Here is a 15,337-nt window from a genome sequence, read left to right as displayed (position 1 = left end):
AACGTTTAATTAGGCATGATTTAACTTACAGTATACAGCGAACCGAAGTCTTGTGGGGAACAACCACTTGGCTTTAATGTGAGGACTACTGTATTAACATATAACTTACTCTCTCACACCTCTTCGTTCCCACTGAAACATAGTGCTTCCAGTGCATGCTTTCGTCTCGCATGATTCTTCGGTCTTATTTATTTGAGGTCATGTTTTCCCCGTTTATATCATATTTTTGTGGATACTTTTTCCTCATAACAAGTTAGGGAATTAAACTGATACACGATAACAAATATTAACTTAGAAAGATCATATCTGCACCTGTCATTTAGTAATTACCAAAATTTTAGTTAAGGATTTTCTGATTGTATCATGTGATGTGATGAGTTCGCAGAAGATGAATTTAGAAAGCCACGTTGAGAAGGGTGGGAGATGCCATTGAACATTTCGGCAATTACCCAATGATAGAAGTATTCCAGGTTAGTTCAAGTTAATGTAACTTTTTCATTTTTCATTTAGCTTAATTTTCTTCTTTTATGTATAAGGTACATTCTAGGATTTCTTTAGTTATCTTCTGGATCTTTCTATTTGGTCTAGGAATTAATTCGTGCGGTTTTTAATAAAAATTGAAGCTTTATTTCAAAAACAAAGTAAATGAATACGTTAACAAAAATATTGTCCATCGCTAGCCACTACTTTCTCCCATCTTTCAGGCAATTTACGGATTCCGTGTCGAAAGAATTACTCATCTTTTGACGCAATCTAATCAAAGATCCATTTTTCGATATTTTCTGAAGAAGTGAACCGCTGTCCAATCAAATCGTTATTCATGCAATCGATCAAGTAGTAGTCAGACGGAGCAGTGTCTGGTGAATATCGCGGGTGGAGTAACACTTTCCATCCTACATTTTCCAAATAGGTTTTGACCGGTTTTGCGACATGTGGTCGAGCGTTATCATCTTGATAAATAAGTTTATTATGCCTGTTATTCCATTCTGGTCGTTTTCAGGCCAGAGCTTGCTTCAAACGCATTAATTGTTGTCGATAGCGGTGTCCATTAATAGTTTCACCAAGTTTCAGAAGTTCATAGTACACCACACGTTTCAAATCCCACCATATATACAGCATAACCTTTGCACAATGAATATCTCGTTTCGGTTGTGAAGGACCTGGTTCACCTTGCTTCACCCAGGCCTTTTTTCGTTTAGGATTCTCGTAATGAATCCACTTCTCATCACCAGTTACAATTCGATGCAAAAATCCCTTCCTTTTCTGTCTTTAAAGCAGCAATTCGCAAACGGTTTTTCTTCTTTCAACGTCTTTCTTTTCAATTCATGTGAAACCCAATAAGACATCTTTTGAATCATTCCTATGGTTTTGAGACGTATGGAAACTGTTGTTTGCTCAACTCCAAATGCTTCTGCAAGTTCGTCCTGCGTTTGACACGAATCCTGATCAAGCAATGCTCTCAATTCTTCATCTTCAAATTCTTTTGGCTGTCCAAATTGCTTTTGGTCTTCCAAGCTGAAATCACCACCTTTAAACCGTGCAAAGCACTTCTGACACGTTCGCTCAGCTAGAGCATGGTCACCAAACACTTCCACTAAAATATGATGACTTGCGGTAGCACTTTTCTTCATGTTAAAGCAATGAAGAATAACTCCCCGCAAAAACACTTTATCAGGCACAAAATGCGCCATTTTCAGTTGAAGAAAAAATGTTGTTGTTTCCGCTTCAAGCAACTGACATATACTAAACAAGATGCTCAATGACAGTAGTTTTCAACGCATGTTTGGATCAACAAAACTATGGGACAATAAGCTAGTTACGCCATTTTTTTGTAAAACCGCACGAATTAATTTCTAGACCAAATATAATGTGTGTATGTCCAATTTTTTTATTTTATTTTTTTTTAAATGTATCGGTTCTTGATGTGCCATTTTTCTTCCATAGTTTTGTGTTTGTTACTCTGTGAATAAGAAAGGCTAGTATCGTGCTGTTTTCTTTTTTTTTTCCTTTCTTTCCTTCTTGCTTTGCTGCTTAATAAGAGCACATTTCTGACATTTTTGTTAAATATATGGATTTTCGTTTTTATAGGCTTCTAATCTTTTTATATAAAAGAAGTCTGACTGACTGACTGACTGATCAACATTTAGACCAAACCGTTTAAACTAGAAATTTAAAATTTTGACAGAGCATAGGATTTGTGATGTAAGGATTTTTGAAAATTCGACGGGGAATGGGTGGTATTATTATTATAAACGTCCGTATTATCGAAGTTCGGGATATCGAAGACAGTTATCGACAAATCTCTGTATCGCTAAATAACTCGTCTGTACATTATAGAAAATTCTTTATAAAGAGCAAATATCGTAAAATGAGGGTTATCAGTAAATGCAAAAGTAATACACTCATGTCGAAAAATTATTATTATTTTAATTCTAAGACACCATGGCACAAAATGTGATTTTGTGGATGCCAAAGAATTCGAGGTCATGCCTTATATAAATGAGTAAATTGTAACTGCACGTGAGGGGCACAGATGCTCTCTACGAGCGTGACTAATCATCGGCAGGTGGTGTATACAAGGTCAGCTTGGTACTGAACTGTTACGTACGGTATATTTAATTGGGTAGGTACATGTTAAATGCATCAAAAGAGTAGAGAATGACACGAAGTTGGTATCTGGACGACATTACGCATGACCGTATCGTCGGAAGACTAGAAATGGAACAAAGTCAGCGGGCTGTGGGTGCAAAGTTGAGTGTGTCTCGTAGTGTAATCTCGCGACAATGAACAATATTCTAGGACGGCGAAAACACTCGAAAGAAATATGGGGCAGGCACAACGTACCACAATCTAGCGTGAGGACCTAGAGGTATTAAATGACCTACGACGTCCAACTAACACTGCATATGTGCATTAGCTCGAGACCTTGCATGTAACCTTCGGGGCCCATGTTTCCCGACAAATTGTGTATCGACAGCTACCAGTTGGGCCCCGTAACACAAAGCAACCCATTAGGGGGTTCCACACCGCCAGGATTGTTTAACGTGGTATCGAGCCCACTATGACTTGATAAAGAACAGTAGGATGGGGTACTCTTCACTGATGACTGATGAGTCCTGGGTTAGTCTGGAGAGTGATTCTCGGTATCTGGAGATCTTGGGGAAACCAGAGACATGTTACGACCGTGCCAATTTTGTGGAACGAGATGGTTATGGTACTGCCAGGATTATTGTTTGTCTTAGCATCTTGATAGGAGCACGGACACTTCTGTGCTCCCTCAAGGTACTGTGGTGGATAAGATCTATCAGGACATTTTCGTGCAACCATATGCGTGACTTTTCCGTAGTTCATGTGACACTAGACATTGTTTATGGACAATAAGTGTCCATCCACAAAGGGCGCAGATGATGGAGGAATACCTGAAACACGAGGATATCACGCGTTTGGAGTTACCACCATGCTTCCGGGATCTTAATACGATCGAACATGTCTGGATCGCTCTTGGATGTCGAATTGCAATCGGAAATCCACCACTCTGGCTCCGGATGATCTGACGGGTGCTTGTGCAAGAGTAGGATGTATTACTACAGGAGCAGCTGGATAGCCTCGTCCACAGTATGGGAACACGCTGTGCAACATGTATATCCGTTGTGGGAGATCATACCCCATACTAAACATTTCTGATCATGTCAAACGGGACCGGTGTGTGGTCGACAGGATGAACCCAGATAATGTATGTACTCTTAAGTTGCTGTTTGCTTCGTTTGTGTCATTTAGCCTTCAGTGTGTCCATGGGTACATCTCAGAATCCGATTCCGTAGAGCCGCATCGGTCCCCCATCTTCACCATGTGTCACTTTCCCATGGTGTCTCTTTTTCATGTTATTAATGACCGAAAGTAAGTAATTGCGTACAGTATACTCAAATTATTCGTGTGAAATTCAAACTAAATATGTGGCCGCGTTGCTCAGTACTAGAGCGTTCATCTTTGGTGCATGCGGTCATTGGTCTGATCTCAACTTGCACCAAGTGTGTAGGTGTAGGTTTTCTTGAGGCTTTCTTCTTCTTCCCACTTTCTTCATTTTACCTTTTCGTTCATTATCACACTGTGTCACTTTACCTCGAACATAATCGAGAGCTGCTTAACTTACAAGGAAATAAGCCAAGCTGAATGTATATACAAGATTACTATGACATAAATGCTTTCGTTTTTAGAAGACTTTGGTTTCAGTATCTATTTTTATACAATAAAATCGCACTCTTGTCAAGTGCACAGTATTAACACTATTATCTCAAGATGCTCAGACATTTAAATATTCATGTTAGTACACCTACTACCACCTCCAGAGTTACAGCTAATATATTTTCTTTTATCAGCATGATGAAATCTTCTCTTATCTTGCGTTCTTTGACAAGAAAAAAATCATTTATAAAGAGAACTCTTAGCTTCCTTGAACTGATATATTGCCTTAGAATAAAAACTAGAATTAACAAACAGGTAAAGAGGATTGTGGCGTCGAAATTCAGGTTTACGAGTTTGTCTCTGCGTACACAGGGGAAATGTAATATAGAAGCAGGATTCTCACCGATTTGGAAAACCTGGAAAAGCCAGGGAATTTCATAAAAAGCTGAAAAACCTATGAAAGCCAGAGAACTTTAAGTACGGATTTTTTTCTTCTTAGAACTTTTTTTTTTTTTTTTGCTTTACCCGGCTATTTGTTAGGGGATATAAAATAATATGTTTTGCAGTCTCTACCTACACACACACACACACATATATACACACACTATATAAGTGTACATACATAGTAGTTGAGGAACCTTCTGGACGGGAAAAATATAGTGTTATATACACCTAGAAATTTTTAAATCGTAGCCTGTAAAACTGAGAAAAGTCAGGGAATTCGTTCTCTCTAAATAAATGGGAACCCTATAGAAGCCAACTGCCTTCAACCATTGAAAGAATGAAAAGAGTGGAGAAGATTATTTTTGCTTGGCAGTTATGCTTATCTATTTATTAAAATGCTACAGTACCAATGCCTTAGCTCCAACTTCTAACTTATGATTTCAAACTTTTGATCTACGGTCAACGACAAATATTTTAAAGTATGTGTGCTTTAAATAAATTATTTAAATAGATCTTTTTAAAGTTTACTCTTTAAAATTATTGTTCAAAGCCTTTGTATTTTAATAAGCCTTTTCCATAATCAATGCAAATGAATTGTGCTGCCATCTTTGGAGTTCTTTTAAACTATATGTTTGTGGCCAATCCTTTCGACAATGAGATCTCGGAAACTACAGGCTCTAGAAAGATGATGTTTTCACTGATCGATTGCAAATTTTGCGCAGAGTATCCAGTTCTAATTGAATATTTTAAAAACATGGCCGTTATTTCTTTATTACATTTTTACGGGTACGTTGGAAGTGTTGAAATAATAATAATAATAATAATAATAATAATAATAATAATAATAATAATAATAATAATAATAATAATAATAATAATAATAATAAAGGATCATATCCTTCGAGTTATACATGCCAACACTACATAATTGTATATTGGGGTTGTATAACTCTCGTTTGTTTCAGGGCCAAATAATAATGAAAAACGAAAAATAACCATTTCTCCTGTCTAAGATGAATCTTTATTGTTTGGAGTGTTTTGCTCAATAAACATCGTATATCACTGACATTATAATTTATTGTTTGTGTAATGTATTTGCTTATTACATACTGCATGCAAGAAGAAAGTAAACACTAGTCGTACATGAATTAGAAACTCCAACCGGAAGTAAGCTCAAATCCTGCAAATGGTGCAAGATATTGAAAAAATAATCGAAAAAGTCTCCCCTTTATGATACCCCTTGCCGATTTTTATCAAGACGTTCTTCAATTGTGTCTGTAAAGGGATATGTACAGATGTGAGGAATGACTCGGAGATTCATGCTCATATGTGAATGAATTGTGCTTCCATCTTTGGAGTTATGCTGTGTAGAGAGCGCAGGTTCAACTAGTCTATATATTAAAATGCTAGGTTTACACGTTTGTCTCCAATCATTTCGACAATGAGATCTCGGAAACCACAGGTGCTAGAAACAAGCTGTTTTCACTCGTCCATTCCAAATTTTGTGAAGATTGTCCAATTCTAATTGAATATTTAAAAAAAAAAGCTGCTATTTCTTTATTACAGTTTTTAGGGGTACACTGGGAGTGTTGAATTTTTTTTTAAAAAAGTAAAGCATCAAACCCTACGAGTTATACGTTCCAACACCACATAATTGTGTACGGGAGTAATATATCTCTGAGGCGTTTGTTTCATGCTCAAGTGATAATGAAAAATGAAGGAAAAAGGAAGGAAGCATTTCTCCAGTCCAAGATGAATCAATTGTTTGGAGTGTTTTGTCCATATATCACTGACATCATAATTAATTGTGTGTGTAATGTATTTGATTATTACATACTGATGCAAGAAGAAAGAAAACACTGATCATACATGAATTAGAAATTCCAACCAGAAGTAGGCTCAAATCTTGCAAACGATGCGAGATATTGAAAAAAATAATCGACTGAATCTTCCCTTTATGATGCTCCGCGCCGATTTTTATCAAGGCGTCTTTCACTTGTATCTCTAAAGAGACATGTACAGATGTGAGGAATGACAGGGAGATTCATGCTCATATGTGAATGATGCGCTTGTAGAGAGCGCAGGTTCAGCTAGTTGTTGTATTGTAATTAAATGCTTAATTAGTAAAATTTAGAAATTTGTTAGAAATTTAGAAATCTGTTCCCCCCATTGAATTCATGAATTATCGTGAAATGAGAGCGATCAGTTCATGTGCATTTTCTTCCTTATTATATGGGAGAAACCAACCGATATTTTTTACACATATCTCTGTAGGTATAAATTCCATAAGGATTCAAAAGTAACACTGTGCGTGAAATCAAATCCAGGTCTACGGCGTACCGTGACAGTATGCTAACTATTACGCTACCTTGTCCTACAGTAGCCACACTCTTTTCACTCTTGAGGTCAGTACTCATATTTTTAGTCCTCATGGAAAGTCCACAACGCAATTTTCTTCAGTATTGTTTTCTTTTCGTTTCAGGGAGTTTATCTGAAGGAATCTACAGAAGAAGTGGTGCTAATTCGTGTATTACGAAATTACTCTCCCTTTTCCATCAAGACGCATGGGCAGTACAATTAACGCGACAGGATTTCAGTGAACATGATGTTGCGAGTGTTTTGAAGCGCTTCTTTAGGACATTACCAGAGCCACTTTTAACTAATGACCTGCATACTGGCTTCTGTGAAGCTGGAGGTGAGTGTATATATATATATATATATATATATATATATATATATATATATATATATATATATATAATTTCTATTTACTTTCTTTCTTTCTTCAATTAAAAGTAGGTTCATACGTGAAATGATTAATCTGCAAAGCCTAAAATTTCCAGACAAATGAAAGTTTAAGTTTCGTAATTAATGTAGAGGGTGTTTCAAAACAATACGGACAACGTTTGGCAGGTGGTTTCTCACCCATGAAAGCTTATGGAACACAGATTCCAACGAGGTAACATTTGTGCCATTCCCGCTCTATTTGTAGAAGAAGAAGAAACCAAAGTTCCTGTGAAAAAAATAGAATTTGGAGGGCCGTGACAACCCTTGCAGTCACCGTACGGTGAAAAAATGATGCTAATGTGTAAGCAATATATTTGTGACAATAATATTTGGTCTAGGAATTAATTCGTGCGGGTGGACAAGAGATGGCGCAACGAACGGAGCGTCCCATAGTTCCGTGTATCCACACATGTGTTGCAAACCCCTGTCATCGCTTATCGTTCGTAGTGTAGGGCAGTGCATTAAAGCGTCAACAACACCAGTTTGTAGTTAAGTGAACATGGCGCAATTTGTGCCTGATAAAGTGTTTTTGCGGGGTGTCCTGCTGCATTACTTTAACATGCAGAAAAGTGCGACTGAAAGTCATCGTATTTTGGTGGAAGTGTATGGTGACCATGCTCTAGCTGAGCGAACGTGTCAGAAGTGGTTTGCACGGTTTAGAAGTGGTGATTTCGGCTTGGCAGACCAAGAGCGAGCTGGACAGCCAAAAAAATTTCAAGACGAAGAATTGACAGCATTGCTTGAGCAGGATTCGTGTCAAACGCAGGAACAACTTGCAGCAGCATTAGGCGTTGATCAAACAACAGTCTCCAAACGCTTGAAAGCCATGGGAATGATTCAAAAGATGTCACATTGGGTTCCACATGAATTGAAAGACAGAGACGTTGAAAGACGAAAAACCATTTGCGAATTGCTGCTTCAACGACAGAGCAGAAAGGGGTTTCTGCATCGAATTATTACGGGTGATGAGAAGTGGATCCATTACGAGAACCCTAAACGAAAAAAGGCCTGGGTGAAACCAGGTGAACCAGGTCCATCACAACCAAAACGAGATATTCACTGTGCAAAGGTTATGCTGTGCATATGGTGGGATATGAAAGGTGTGGTGTACTATGAGCTGCTGCAACCGGGTGAAACTATGAATGGAGAACGTTATCGACGACAATTAATGCGTTTGAAGCAAGCTCTGGCCAGAACACGACCAGAATGGGAGAACAGACATGATAAACTTATTGTTCAACATGATAATGCTCGCTCACATGTCGCAAAACCGGTCAAAACCTATTTAGAAAATGTCGGATGGGAAGTTTTACCCCACCCGCCGTATTCACCAGACGTTGCTCCTTCGGACTACTACTTGTTCGATTGCATGAACAACGATTTGATTGGACAGCGGTTTACTTCTTCAGAAGATATCGAAACATGGGTCTCTGACTGGATCGCTTCCAAGGATGAGGACTTCTTTCGCCACGGAATCCGTACATTGCCTGACAGATGGGCGAAAGTGGTGGCTAGCGATGGACAATATTTTTCTTAAGGTATTTATGTATTTTGTGTTTGTACTACAGCTTCAATGTGTGCGTACCAACCGCACGAATTAATTCCTAGACCAAATAGTAAAAAAATGGTTGCCATTGCTGTAATACAAAGCCTAAAGAATTCGTTTTATGTAGGAAATATTCTCCAAAAATGTTATTTGTAAAAGAAAATGTCATTGAATTGGACATTCCCCAACATAGTACTATGTTATATGCACATCACTTTTGCTGCATACATCATGTACAGCAACAAGAAATTTGCTTCTAGACCAATTCAGTGTAGAAATATCTTGTTTTATATGGAACCGTCCTGAAAATAAATGTAATTTACGTCAAGAAACTGAGATTCAAAAAAATTGGCCAACTTTGCCCCCCCCCCTTGCCCCCTTTTCGTCCCATATAAGCAACAAGTACACTTACATATAGTGGATTACTTCATTGCTTCACATACCAATTTTTATAAGAGTACTCCCAAGGATGGGAATGCCCCTCCCCCTCAAAAACCACGAAACTTAACCCTCCCCGTTTCGCCGTTGTATTCTCCACAAACGTATAATGTATATCGGCTTCATTCTTCAAAAACACATTGATACCAATATTGTCTTCCTAGCTTAATTGAAGCTTAAAGCCTTGACGTAGCAGTTGCGTCAATGGGCCTTTAAAGGTTACCATACTCTTGTCTTGCTACTATCAGAATGAAAAAGTAGATTAGTGTATTCTTTAGTATCAATTTCATCTTAATAGGAGGCATGATTATTGTTTAGCATCAACTTTTAAGTTTACGAGAAAATTCTTCTTTTCTCAATTTTCTCGGAAACTATTCATGAGTATTTACACTAAGTTATATCATTCTGTTCAGCTTAATGAGATCTATAGACTGATATAGCTTTTAACATTTTTTCGGTTAAAAGATGATAATAATAATAATAATATTTTGGTATACTAAATTTTAATTTTTTTTTTTTTTTTTTTTTTTTTTTAATGAATTTCAGCCCTTGAGAATACAGATGAGAGACGGGTATACTACAAACGTCTGTTAGAGCAGCTGCCCCCCATCAACTACCTTACACTTCGGAAACTTATCGGTCACTTGCGATTTATACATGAGCAGCATGAAGAGAACTTGATGCCTACGGAGAATTTAGCTGCCATTTGGGGCCCTACGCTGATGCATGTTGAGGTAAGAATGAAAACATAATTAAAAACATAGGTGCTACGCAAGGTCCGTCGACCCTACTGTCCCTTTCCTCTTTTAAGGTCGCGTCATAACTACCCTTCTTTGAAAACCGAAGATGCAGTAAAATTGTGACGTCACGGCGGGAGCAGAAACAGCTTTCGCCCAAGGTCCTTGTGATTCACCCTTACTTGTTTCTTTGATTTTTGCAGGAAAGTGAGTGATTCTTGCTTTCCTGTATTAAGAAAACATTAATTACTGTAGTGCTCGTGTTAGCCTATAAGCATGTCGAATTGTACACTAAGTATTTGTCACAATTATAGTAGAAGTACTACGGGTTCCAAAGTTATTTATCGTGTATTTCCCTCAGATCCTTTGCGGAAAGTTTGGCAAAAGGAATGCTGTCGGAAAGACATCTTTAAAGTTGAAAACGCCAGCGTCTATTCCGATCATTTTATTCCCGAAGATTATGGACATAATTTAAAATGTGAACTTCTAAATATTCTACCCAAGAAAAAGTTTAAACAAGATATGCCTTCACTAAACTTACCATTACCATACGGAACCGTGTTGATGTAAATAATGAAAGAATTAAATGTACGGAAGTTAGGTGTTTGAACAAAAAACAAATCAGACATTGGGATGCGTCAGATGAAATAACTATTGTGACTGAAACAAAAAATAACTCTTTGTTTATGTTATTTTCCGTTTGTCCTGTGGAGAGTGAGGGGCATAAACCAAAAGAAGAGCTCTTCTTTTTGCGTAAAGAGAACGAAAAACTGAAGTCTAACAGTGTGTACAAAGCCAAAATAATATGTTTACAAACAATTAAACAAGTTAAAACAATTGGAAAGCAAATATAATAAAGAATTAATTTCAAAGGCCAGTTCTAAAATATAATATTGTGATCGTTTCAATAAAGTGGTTAATAACCGGGTGATGATATATTACGAAAAAGTTTTATACTAGGCCAAGTATATATGTTAATAAATGGCAAGAAAAAACTAAGATGGATTGATTAAGATATCATTCGTGTATTAACGCAACACGCCTCATTGATAAATTATACAATCATCTGCGGTTACAAGTTCGAATCCCCGTACCCAATGTGTCAACATTTCGACGTTGTATGCAAAAATTACCGTTTTTTTTTTTCCTGGTATTCTTACCCCAGTTTTGAAAATTTTGACTTAGCAAGGGCGCTACTTAAAGAGTGTGGAAAAATTTTCGGTGCTTATATTTGATGAATTGAATGTTAATAGGCGCGTATGCTATGACCAAGAGGTTTATTTATTTTTAGGACCCCACAGAAATGTCCAGCTGGCAATGATTCGAGGCATGGATATAGATGCGTGGAAACAGCCAGTACATTATGATTTCGATAAGACTATGAAAAGTAAAAAATTACTCTTCGAAATCATATCGAAAGTTGAAGTCTCAGGATTCAAGATAGTTGCGATTCTTTCGAAGTTCAATGGCGGCAATATGAGGCTATGTGGTGGTCTCGTTTCACCTTCTTCCAGGTGGATGGAAGCAATAAAATAGTGTAAAGTCATATTTCGAACATTTCACAAAAAACTGTGAATCGAAGAAAAGAAAAAGAATGTGATTGGCCGACCGTTTTATGTCCTAAGAAAGACAATTCGCTCTTGAAACTATTCGACAAGGCTAAGACATACTTCAGAATTCGGTTTTTGAATAGAAAAACACAGGAACTCCGCAGGGGGAATGTTCTTTAAGATAGTGGATGCAAAGCTATTCTTCGTGCTACTCAATGCTATAGTGAGTACATATTGTATTTGTATGTAGTCTTTATTTTTATTGAATTTAAAAATTTGTTTTCCTCTGCAAATCGCTACGGCGGAACATAGGCTTAGTACACGATATTTGTCCCTGCTTCACCGCGGTGACGTCACACTACAGCTGGAGAAAGTGGCTACGCAGAAACAGGAGTTATGAAGGGACCTGTAAAAGCGCGGAACAGTAGGGTCGACGGACCTTGGGTGCTACGCGTCTGATGAATTACTGTATATGTTTTGTAGTCACGCTGCTGTTGAGTTTACTGGTATGATTGGATGAAGGGGGTGTTGGGAACGGAGATGTGAGTGATTTTCTGTATTACTTTACAGAATTACTTGAATATAAGAGCAATAAGGTCAGTAGACATAGTCCATTTCTCAGCTGGAATGTCCGTTCTTCACACGGGAAGAATAATCTTATGGATAGTAATTTAAACCTTCTCATTTCAAGGAAAGAGGGGCACGGTAGCTCAGTGATAGAGCGCTTATTTCTGGTGCTTGGGGTCTGTGGTTCGATTCCCAGCCAAGTAAGTTTGTGGTAGACAACATCGTGTCAGTAGGTTTTCTCAAGGTTCCGTCCGTTAGCAATATACAGATTGTTATGTGCTTATTTGTTTTTTAATAAATATATATTAAACTGTTATATTTTACTTTTACAGGGAAATGAGAGCTTGTCATGGACCAAATGTGAGACTACTGTTGTTTCTGATCTCATTGAAATGTACGCAGAGCTGTTCGAAGTAGACGAGGCTGAACTGGACAGAGAACGTCAGCTCCAGGAAGCCTTGAGGCGGCTGCATAACAGTAACAATCCTATGCAGAACAGGCCGTCAGGAGATCTTAGGATATGGGTGTACCTAAATCTAAAATCAAGTGGCAAATGTGTTAATATTACAGTAAGTGTAGCTATTTATTTATGTGTAGTATAGTAGGAGGTATGGAACTATAGTAGAATAGCAGATATTGGAACACTAAACTAGACTCGAGCTCCTATTTCCCGCTTGCCGCTTTTGCGCTGAGGGAGAGACGTACAATATGTATAATAACTTTCTGAAGTCGGTATTATCCTAACCTTGCATTTAAAGTATAGTATTAATCCTAGTCTACGAAACTAACGTAAATTCCCCTTCTCCAACAGAGAATTAAGTAATACGAGGGATGTCCAGGAAGTACCAGTCGTTTTGGCCTATCGCAGCAGTGGGCGGGGTTAGAGTCGCCATCTTGGTGTCAGAATGTTGCCACACTCAGTACGCATCCAGCTGGGTAGCGTGAAGACTGTAACGCTCTTACTGTGCTTTCTGTGACGTTGTACAGTGTGTGTTGCGATAGAAAATTCCGCCTCTTGTGAGGTGCCTTCTGTGATTAGGTTTTTGTTGGCAAAAAATCACAAGTCAATTGAAATCCATCGAAAACTTTGCACGAAGTTTTTTATTTTTTTATAACGACAACGCACGTCCACACACGGCCAAGCGTACCCGAGAGCTCTTGGATAGTTTTGGATGGGAGGTGTTCAATCACCCACCATACAGCCCGGATTTGGCGCTTAGCGACTTCCACCTCTTTCCAGCGATGACGACATGAGTTTTCTACACAACGCTTTGGTACAGACGCCGAATTGCATGCCGGTGTAAGCCAGTGGTTGAAATCGCAGGTTTCATATTTCTACCGCGACGGTATTGAAAAACTTGGGCCACGGTATGATAAATGTAATAGATTAACGTTATTTTTATCTTGACAAGGGTTTAACGTTCCCAAGTTAACGAAACGTACGTAACAGAGTATTTAATTTATATACAAGACTGTTCCAAAAGTTCTGCACCATATAAGAAGAAAAATGAAACAGGAATATGAGAAAGAAAGACAAACCTTTATTCAGTAAAGTACAGGACATTGCGTTCGATGACCTTCACCCGTTTTTGGGACAACAGTTCAAATATGATGGCGATACCGGGTGACAGGTTTAGAATTGAAAAACTCGCGACAGGCACCATGCACCTCATCATATGAATTGAATTGCCGACCACACAAGAAATGTGAGAGAGCGCGAAACAAACTATTATCTGAGGTTAAAACATCTGAACTAGAGGCGGATGAGGTAACAACTCAAACCCGTCAAGTTTAGCCCCGGGTATTGGTCACACCTTGAGACCAATGACTTGGAGCATTGTCAGTCAGTTTGGAGCAATAACCTCTACCTCCTTGTTAATGCCGGATATTTGTCACTCAGAATGGCATACACTCGGTATAATTGTTCAGAATACAGTTCACCTGTTACAGCACGACCCTCTGGAACAAGCTCAAAATGAATTATCCCGTCAATGTTCCACCAAACACACAGCATGAGCTTTTTTCCCAAATCTGTTTCTGTTAGGGCTTCCTGTCCTTTTTTCACCCACTGTTTACGTGTGTCAGGGTTTTTCAAAAACACCCACTTCTCCTGTCACAATTCTCCACCAGAAACTGAGATAACGCTTTTTTCCTTTCCTTAATATATATATATATATAGGGCGGATCCAAGGGGGGCTAAGGGGCTATAGCTCCCCCCCTTGACGCTCAGGTTTAGACTGGATAAAATGGGCTTCAATTCTGCTTTACACTGGATAAAATGGCAAATTATGGTTTAGCCCCTCTTTTGATCATATCCTAGGTCCGCCACTATATATATATATAACAAAGTATGGCAAATTACCACTCTGCGCTGGGCCTGCTCTTCGTCAGTTCATGGGGACTTTGCCGGGGCTGTTTATTGACGTAATCCATGTCATGGAATCTACGATTTACTGCCGATTTGGATGCCCAAACCACTCTTGCTAACACACGTGTACTCGATTGTGGTTCAGCACTCACAGTATCTTGCAGAGGGCCGCTAATGTCCATCGGAGTTTTAAACTTGCGGGGCTTGCCCGCGAGATTTAAATTACCTGAAGTAAATTTTTGAACCAACGAGAAGCTGTCGATCAATCCAGTACTGCTTTGTTCTCTACACGACAAATTTCCTCTGGTGCAGCTTTTGCAGTTAGTCCGTTTTTCCATAAAAATCGTAGCACAGCTCAAATTGCAATTTGCTCCTCACTCATGTTGTTGTTTTTGACTTTACGGGAACACACGCTACACACGCAGTATTTACCTTCACTTGACCTCACGAACTTGTCTTCTATGCCTGCCAACAGTTTTCACTGGTGGCGCCACCTATCCTCCCAGAGTTTTACCTCATGCAGGTCAGTGTGCTGATGGTGCAGACTTCTGGGACAGCCTGGTATAGATAATCAAATACAATCCACCTGAAGTTGGAACAACAAAAATATAACTTATTTTCTCCCTATTATAGAATAAAACAGACTTGTACTATTGAGGATGTGTAACCGTGGGGTTATTCGAAATATTGTGAGGAAACAATTGTTTGGAAGTTAAAA

At 38.4% G+C, this 15,337-nt stretch overlaps 1 protein-coding gene across 1 annotated transcript in view; it reads left to right on the top strand.

Annotated features, from left to right (window-relative positions):
* RhoGAP15B (RhoGAP_ARAP and RA_ARAPs domain-containing protein RhoGAP15B) overlaps positions 1-15,337 on the top strand; it is a 74,664-nt gene that overhangs the window by 33,769 nt on the left and 25,558 nt on the right. Inside the window, exons 6-8 of the mRNA XM_081727864.1 lie at positions 7,109-7,321; positions 9,944-10,131; positions 12,584-12,820. Coding sequence (XP_081583990.1) covers positions 7,109-7,321; positions 9,944-10,131; positions 12,584-12,820 — 638 coding nt within the window. The remainder of the gene's footprint in view (positions 1-7,108; positions 7,322-9,943; positions 10,132-12,583; positions 12,821-15,337) is intronic.

This window comes from Thermobia domestica, chromosome 10 (assembly GCF_964235325.1).
Source record: "Thermobia domestica chromosome 10, izTheDome1.hap1.1, whole genome shotgun sequence".
NCBI lineage: Eukaryota > Metazoa > Arthropoda > Insecta > Zygentoma > Lepismatidae > Thermobia > Thermobia domestica.
This window is presented reverse-complemented; position numbering and strand designations above follow the sequence as displayed.